This window comes from Zosterops lateralis (assembly GCF_965231275.1).
Source record: "Zosterops lateralis genome assembly, chromosome: 15".
Classification (NCBI taxonomy): domain Eukaryota; kingdom Metazoa; phylum Chordata; class Aves; order Passeriformes; family Zosteropidae; genus Zosterops; species Zosterops lateralis.
In genome coordinates, this window is record NC_139775.1 from 15011550 (window position 1) to 15020338 (window position 8789).

The window sequence follows — 8789 nt, forward strand, 5'->3', positions numbered from 1 at the left end:
AGCTGAGGCTGCTGGCAAGGCCGGGGTGTCCCAGCTGTGCTGCTTTGCCATCTGGATTTAAACCAAAGCCTGGCTCAGTCCAGCCCCAACCACCTTGATATAAGCCTTAATGACCTCGTCATGTGGTGGCAGAATTAATCTTTATATGGCACTTGGAAGTGTCAGCTGCTGCTGGAGCAGCTGCGGGGGGGGAACCAGCAGTGCTGGCTCAGGGCACAGAGAGTTCCTGCATCCACAGGTAGAATAATGGAATTGTAAAGGTTAGAAAATTCTATAAGTACATCGAGTCCAACTGTTCTCCCAGCACTGCCAAGGCCACCACTAACCCCTGTCCCCAAGTGCCACATCCACATGGCTTTTAAATCCCTGCAGGAATAGTGACCCCACAGTGCCCTGGGCAGCTGTGCCAGTGCCTGACCATCCTTTCCATAAAGAATATTCCCAATATACAACCTAAACCTCTCCTGGCACAACTTGAGGCTGTTTCCCCTTGTCCTGTCCCTGTTCCCTGGGAGCAGAGCCCGACCCCCCCTGGCTGTCCCCTCCTGTCAGGGAGTTGTGCAGAGCCACAAGATCCCCCCTGAGCCTCCTTTTCTCCAGGCTGAGCCCCTTTCCAGCTCCCTCAGCTGCTCCTGGTGCTCCAGCCCCTTCCCCAGCTCTGTTCCCTTCCCTGGACACGCTCCAGCCCCTCAGTGTTGTGAGGACACAGAACTGACCCCAGGATTGGTGCTGCAGCTCCCCCAGGACTCTGGTGCTGAGTTTCAGGACCTGTTCCTGCCTGCCCCATGTGCTGTCACTTCACTGCAGCAGAACAAAGCAAACCCCAGCTCTGGGCTTGTCCCTCCTCACCTCAAACCTGCCCCAGGCTGCAGGAGCCTTGTGGCATCCAACAGCTCCAGGAAAGTTCACACTTCCCTGGGAAGTTCTGCTATGGGCATGGTTTACACTAATAAATTTTTTTTTTTTTCTTTTTATAGAAGTTGCATCATCAGGATGGTACTCAGAGGTTTGTGCCTGTCACTGTGCCTGCTGCCTGCCTGGCACCTCCTGCACCAGCAGCAAAGTCCAGTGGGCATTCCTGGGCACAGGAGACAAGGAAGGGGTCACTGGGAGTTGTGGTTGCAATAATTCCAAGGGTGATCCTCATTCTGTGCTCAGCAATCACAGCTGGAGGCTGCACCAGGAGATGGGATGTGGCTGGCTGGGTCCTGCTCCAGTGGTAGAAGCAGCTCCTCAAAATCCACTTTGGGGTTTCTTCCAGCCTTCATCATCCCACAGAGACCAGGGCAAAACTCGGGTGGAATCCGCGGTTTGGGGTGGGAGACTGAAATGTGCTGCAGGTGTTTGGGTGAATTCAGGGGAGGGTTGCTCAGAGCTGGTGTCTCCTGCATCCTGGCAGAGCTTGTGGCCACCAGGGACCTCCCTCACCTCCCACCCACGGGCTGCAGCCACCTGGGCTCAGAGAGGTTCATTGTCCAGGCAGGAGTTTGGGATGCTTTGCTGTGAGGGCTGGGGATGAGCTGGAAGCTCCTGCTGGCTCCTCTCCTTGTGCCCTGCCTTGATCCCAGTGACTCCAGCAAGTCCAAGGATGGATCTTCAGGATTTCAGTGGATCTGCAGCACGGATGGGAAAACCATCCTAAAACCCAGGAGAAATCTGAGTTTTTTCTAGTTCTAGTTTTGACTGAATCCTCTGAATTGTAGGGAGGAAATAAAACCAAGCCAGGGGGTTTTCAGATCCATGGCTGTGCTTCAGGCTGCTGAGCTGGAGAGCTGAGCCTGGAGCCTTGGCCCGGCCTTTGTGCTCATTTTGCATCAGCAAAACTGATTTCAGGTGCTGGAAGCAGCAAGGGCAGCACCCTGGCCCTGACCCTGCCCTGTGCTGAGCCAGGCTGGGATGGGGATGTTGTGTCTGGGCAAGGAAGAGCCCCTCGTCCCCTTCTCTCAGGGCCAGGGCACAGCCACCCTCCTGTGGCACCTGGGGACAGTGACATCCCTTCTCCATCACTGCAGGGCTGGGCTGGGGGACAGGGAGGGCAGGGAATGGAAATTCTTGTGTTGGAGGGGATGGTTTGCCTGGTGATCCAGAAACTGCTGCTCTGGGTGACCAGGGCAGGGAAATGCAGCCCTGCTCAGAGCAAGCAAGGACATGCTGGGGTGTGATGTGGGCACGGCTCGGCCTCTCCTGACACACCAGAGAAGCTGTTTGCTCTCTCCACCTCTGTGGTTTATGTGAGAGTCACCAGCTGAGGCTGTGGGACAGGGAATTCTCATAAAAACTCCCGTGGGAGCTGCACCTCAAAGCTGCAGCTTTGGGGAGCTGTTCCTGTCCACCCCATCCTGCCCTGAGCTCTCTGTGTGCTCTGCCCATCCCACTGCTGCTGGAAATGCAGGGACAAACAGAGAAATAGGAGACAATGGGAACCTCTCACCTGAGATCTCTCCTATTTGTGTATTTATTTCTCTGTATTTGTTGCTTTGGTGCCACTTCCTCAATCAGCCTGGACATCACTGATGTGAAATGTCCCCTCCACAGCTGGGTCTGTGTGGATGGACCAGAGCAGGGGCACAGTCCCTGCACCCAGCTGGGAAAGGTGAAGCCTGGCTGAGATCTCCATGCCAGGGGATGGAGGAGTTTCCCTTCCCTGTGCCCTTCATCTGCTGCTGGAGTGCCAGGAAAAGGAGGAATGGCTTCCCACTGCCAGAGGATGGGGTTAGATGGGATATTGGAAAGGAATTCCTGGCTATGAGGGTGCCCAGAGAAGCTGTGGCTGCCCCTGGATCCCTGGAAGTGTCCAAGGTCAGGTTGGACAAGGCTTGGAGCAGCCTGGGACAGTTAAAAGTATCCCTGCCCATGACTGGGGTGGGATGAGATGAACTTGAAGATCCCTTACAATACAACTCACTCCATTATTCTGTCCAAGAGAAGCACAAATCGATGGGCAAAGCAGCCAGGAAGCCTTGGCTGTCCCGGGAAAAGTGTGTGGATGGGATTGACAGGATGTGGCTCTTTTGGGAAGAGCCATGGATACATCCAGGCTTTGGAGCAGAGCTGCTGGCAGGGGAAGACAAAGAGAAGCCAAAAAAACAGGCTGGGGGGAAGAGCTGGGGAGGGAGAAGGGCAGGATTTGGCCAGAGCTCAGCTGGGATGGGCAGCACACACTGAGACTGAGCAGAGCCACGAGAGAAGGTGCCCAGGGCACGGCCCCTGTGAGGCTGCACAGAGGGGGGAACTGCAGGGCTGCTCTGCTGGAATAGATAAGGCTTTGTTTGAGAGATTAAAAAAAAAAATAAAAAATAAACAAAAGCCTGGAAAAACTGGCTTTGCCATTTCTGGAGAACTTTTCACATTCTCTGGTCAGGAAGGAAAAAATGATCTCTCTCATGGAAAGATGTGCTCAGTAGAGGAGTTGGGTTTTGTCAATGCCTGGTTGGGGTGAAGGAGCCCAGATCATTCCTATGGGAATTGGGAGTGGGTTTTGGGGTTTCTCCCTTCTGGGGGAGCAGGAGGAAGCAGCTGCACCATGGCAGACATCACTTCATCCGTGCACCACAGTTCTGACCTCAAGAACTCTGGTTTCAGAGGGGTTTGGGTATTTCTGAAGGCTTAGAGGGGATTTTTAGGGTTCAGGTTTTTCTCTCTTCTGTTTTCTCTGAGTATTTTAGTTGTGATTTGTTTGGGGTATTTTTTTCCTAAGAGAGGTTCTCAACAGACAAATATGATGATAATTATTGTAACATGAAAACTTTGCTGCTAAAAACTGGATTTTCCCCCTCTCTATTCCTTTTTCTCTTTTCCCATTAGGTTACATATCACTGATAAAAGCAGTTTTTGGAGCAAACCTCCCTGAGATCAGTTTCTCCAGGATGTGCAGAGGTTTTGTGCTGTCTGGCAGGTGCTAGAAAATCCCTTTGATTTCTCCAATTTCCTTTTTTTTCCAAACAATGAGGCTGTTTCCTAAATCCTTCCAAGGAAGGATGTTCAGACACTCCCAAATTTTGACTGCTCTGCCTGACTGAGTTCCCTGGGAAGGTTCCTGATGGGAATTTGTCCCATGAGCCTGATCCTTGTTGGGAGGGTTAATGCAAAGGGCTCTGTCCTGTCAGGAAACCTCACCCCAGACTCTTCTCCTGTTCCATCCCCATTCAATGTCCATTTATATGTCCATTTATTATGTCAATTTATACAAATTTCATTCAAAAGCTCTCCCATGCCAGCCCTGCTGCTGGAGACCAGACTTTAATGGGGATTAAATTAAACAAACCCTCCAAATGTCCTTAAAACTCCCCAAGCCACAGCTCCCACTGCATCAAATTCTCTCATTCTGCTTTTAATGACACTGGAGTGAAACTGTGGCAGGGCAGAGGGCACAAGGGCTGGGCTCTGGCTACAGTAATTCAGGTTTGGGAGAGATTAGGATCTGCCTGAAAACTCTGCCGAGCTGCCCACGTCAGGGTGTAGCTGGACAGCAGAGCTGCTGTGCTCAGCCCAGCCCCTGGCAGGTGTATTTATCTGCCCTCTCAGGCAGGAATGGGGATATTTCACTGTAATCTGCAGGGAAATGAGAGCAGGAACAGGGCAGGGATGGGAGGATGGCTCCGCCCTCAGCACTGAGCAGTTCCTGACTCACCTGGGCCTCCTGCTGACTCCAGCCCTTCCAAACAGCCCCTGGAGATGGGCAGAGCTGTCCCAGCCCCTGCACCCCTCTGACACTGACACTGGTGGGGGTCTCCAGCGCTGGGAGAGCTCCTGGGTGGATCCTCTCACCCCAAGGACCCTGAGGATGAATAACTTTCCTGCTGGCAGGAGAGTTTCAGCAGAAAACTGTGAAGGCTGAGCTGGTTTTTATGATAAAATTATCAAATTATTTGGATTAGATGGGAAGGGACACCTTTCACTATCCCAGGTTGCTCCAAGCTCTGTCCAGCCTGGCCTTGGACACTTCCACAGCTGCCAGGGCCTGACCTCCCTCACTGTTTTCCACCTCCCAATCCTGGACTATCCAAAGAAGAAGCCAACCCCCTGTTCTCTGAGCACAGCAAGTGTTTGAGGAACATGCTGTGGAGGGAGGCTGATGATTTCCCCCACACTGTGGCTCTGTGCCTTTCCCTTCCAGGGACACACATCCCTGTAACAACACAGCCCTGAGCACACTCGGGGATGGGAGCAGAGTGAAGCAATCGAGTCCACGAGACAAAATAAAATGTCACCATCATCCTCCAGGATCCCAAATCTCCCCCAGGGAGATGCTCAGGGCTGGGTGGGGATGGAACACCTTGAGTGCTGTGTCCAGCTCTGGCCCCTCAGTTCAGGAAGGACATTGAGACACTTGAACGTGTCCAGAGAAAGGCAACAAAGCTGGTGAAGGGATTGGAAAACAAACCATATGAAGAACGACTGAGGGAGCTGGGGGTGTTTATCCTGGAGAAAAGGAGACTCAGAGGTGACCTGATCACTCTCTACAACTCCCTGAAGGGGGTTGTGGACACCTGGGGTTGGTCTCTGTCTCCAGGCAGCACTGACAGAAGGAGAGGACACAGCCTTGAGCTGCACCAAGGGAAATACAGGTTGGATATTAGGAAGAAGTTTTTCACAGAAAGAGTGATTAAATACTGGAATAGTCTGCCCAGGGAGGTGGTGGAGTCACCATCCCTGGATGTGTTTAAAAGGAAACTGGATGTGGCACTTGATACCATGATCTAGTTAGAGGTGTTAGGGCTGGATGATCTTGGACTCGATGATCTTGAAGGTCTCTTCCAACCTGCACATTCTGTGATTCTGTGATTCTCTGAACTGAGCCTGCAGATCACAGAGCTGCAGCAGGGACTCCTAAGGAGCGCCCTGGACTTTGGTGCTGCTGGGTGGGAGCTCCAGGGCCACTCTGAGGGTGCCTGTCACATCCAGGGGACACAGAGTTATTCATGGGGAGGCTGCAGGACCTGCTGCTCACTGAGATATTCCCACGCTGGGCAGGCTTTTGAGGAAACCACCAAAGCTCCTGTGGCTCCTTCCCAGGCTCTGTCCTGCTCCTGGGGCTGGCAGGACACGCTCCAGCTCCCCTTTTCTCTTGCCAAACCAGCGCTGGGTCCTTGCCCTGTCCCTCGGTGCTTTGCAGAGCCCTGCCCAAGGTGCAGCCCCTGCTCAGCCTGGCAGGACGGGGCTGGGCTCTCACTCACAGTGTTGAAATCTCAGTTCCCCGCTGCCGGCGGGGGCGGGAGGCTGATTTTAGGAGCGTTGCTGTGTTTTCTTGGCAGCAGAGCTGGGCGGGAGCCCGGGCAGTGCCTGGAGCAGGGGATGGGGCAGGAGCTCCTCGCTTATTCTTCTCCTTCTCCTTCTCCTTCTTCTCCTTCTCGCAATCCTCCCGCAGCGAGTTGTTGGACCGGTCGGGCACCGGCTTCCCCATCTTGATGATGGTGGGGCTGTTTCCACACACGGTGGGAGTGTTCCCTGGACTCGCAGGTGTTTGTAAACTCCAAGGCAGGAATTAACAAATTGGGGCTAATAAGCACAGCTCTCCCCGAGGTGCGCACAGGGAGGGATGGAGGGATGGATGGATGGAGGGTGGCCCCGGGCACAGCCCCGCGCTGCTTCCTCAGCCAGAAAAACAGAGGTTTGAGCCCGGCCTGCAGCCTCTGGAGGTGTTTTGGCTTTCCCAGGGTTGGGGCTGCAGCCTGAGCCCCAAGAGAGGGAGCCCAGAAATCCCTGAACCCCAAGAGAGGGAGCTCAATAAACCCTCTGAACCCCAAGAGAGGGAGCCCAGGGAATCCCCTGAGCCCCAAGAGAGGGAGCTCAGTAAATCCCCTGAGCCCCAAGAGACCCCTGAGCCCCAAGAGAGGGAGCTCAGAAATCCCCTGTGCCCCAAGAGACCCCTGAGCCCCAAGAGAGGGAGCTCAGAAATCCCCTGTGCCCTTTCCCCCCGCTCCCTGCACAGGGAGCAGCCAGGGGGTCCCTGCCTGGAAATGTCAGCACTTTCTGGGCTGACTGGTCCCTGTCTGGGCGCTCAAAGGCACCTCAGTCCCTGCAGCAGGTCCCCGGTTTCCTTCCCAAAGGAGGGTTTTTGGGAGAAGGGAGGATGCTCCGGGTCCAGCAGCCAGGACATGGAAGGGGATGAATCCCTGAATCTCTCAGAGTCCTGCAGAGCTCCACAGCCCCTGCAGCTCCTCTGGGAAACACAGACACGCTGCTGAATTAATCCCAATATCCACCTCTCTGGACAAAACATCCCGGTGCAGGCAGGGGCTGGGGACTGTCCACTGTCCATTCCAGAGGGGCTGAGCCTTCCTCAGGAGGGATTTTTATACTTTTTTCCTGTTTATCAGTGACCTTTCACAGGGCACATCCGACAGGCTGCTGCCTTTTTTCTTTTTCTTTTCTTTTCTTCTTTTTTTTTTTCTTTTTTTTTTTTTCTTTCCCTTTTCCTTTTCCTTTTCCTTTTCCTTTTCCTTTTCCTTTCCTTTCCTTTCCTTTTCCCAACCACTTTAACCGAACCGCGTCCCCACCCCGCCAGGAGAAGCCGAGAAAACGACGATGGACCCAATCCCTGGTCCCGAGGGAACAGGAGGCGAAGGCGGCGAACACTCAGACCCTTTTCCCTTAAGATCCAACCCCGCACACACCTGGGAAGTGAAAGAACCTGCTGCTCCTGCCATGGGAGGGGGGAAAAACGAGCTCTGCGCTCACGGCCAGGGATGTGCCCCATCCCCATCCCCATCAGCTCGGGGAGGGCTTTGGGGTGCTCCAGGGGTACCCCCAACTTGGGGGATTCCCACTCCTGGGGGGGGTTCCCACTCCTCCTGGGGGGTTCCCACACCTTGGGAGGGTTTCCACACCTCAGGGGGGTTCCCACACCCCAAGGAGGTTCCCACACCCCAGGGGGGGATGCTCCAGGACGGGATCCCCGGGAACGCGGCTCTGCTCGCCCCCAGGAGGAGCGGCACTACCCGGGGCCGGGTCACTCACCTTTTCTTCTGCACGGAGGGGCTGTATTTCCCTTTGTTGCGTTTCCTGAAGAGCGAGTGCATCGCGTCCCCGCACGGCGCCCGCCGCGCTCCTCCTGCCCGTCCCCTGCCCGCCCGCAGCCTCTGCTCCGCCAGCGGCCTGGGGGGCGGGCCGGGGCTGCACCGCCCTGTCCTGCCTTGTCCTGCCCCTCCTGCCTTTTCCTGCCTCCTTTTCCTGCCTCCTCCTGCCTCCTCCTGCCCCTCCTGCCTTTTCCTGCCTCCCGCTGCCTCCTCCTGCCTCCTTCTCCCTCCTCCTGCCTCCTCTCCAGCCCCTTCTGCCCCTTCTGCCCCTCCTGCCCCTCCTGCCCCCTCCTGCTTCCCCTCCTGCCCCTCCTGCCTCCTCTCCAGCCCCTCCTGCCCCTCCTGCCTCCTTTTCCTGCCTCCTCCTGTCCCCTCCTGCCCCCTCCTCCTGCCTCCTCCTGCCCCTCCTGCCCCTCCTGCCTCCTCCTGCCCCTCCTGCCCCTCCTGCCCCTCCTGCCTCCTCCTGCCCCTCCTGCCCCTCCTGCCCTTCCTGCCCCTCCTGCCCCTCCTGCCTCCTCTCCTGTCTCCTCTCCTGCCTCCTCCTCCTGCCCCTCCTGCCCCTTCTGCCCCTCCTGCCTCCTCTCCTGCCCCTTCTGCCCCTTCTGCCCCTCCTGCCTCCTCTCCTGCCCCTCCTGCCCCTCCTGCCCCTCCTGCCCCTCCTGCCCCCTCCTCCTGCCCCTCCTGCCCCTCCTGCCCCTCCTGCCTCCTCCTGCCCCTCCTGCCCCTCCTGCCCTTCCTGCCCCTCCTGCCTCCTCTCCTGTCTCCTCTCCT

At 56.0% G+C, this 8789-nt stretch overlaps 1 protein-coding gene across 1 annotated transcript in view; it reads right to left on the bottom strand.

Annotated features, from left to right (window-relative positions):
* The window catches only part of PPL (periplakin), a 28379-nt gene extending 20316 nt beyond the window's left edge, over positions 1-8063 (bottom strand). Inside the window, exon 1 of the mRNA XM_083872346.1 lies at positions 7960-8063. Coding sequence (XP_083728472.1) covers positions 7960-8021 — 62 coding nt within the window. The 5' untranslated portion in view covers positions 8022-8063. The remainder of the gene's footprint in view (positions 1-7959) is intronic.
* Between the last annotated feature and the right edge of the window lie 726 nt (positions 8064-8789).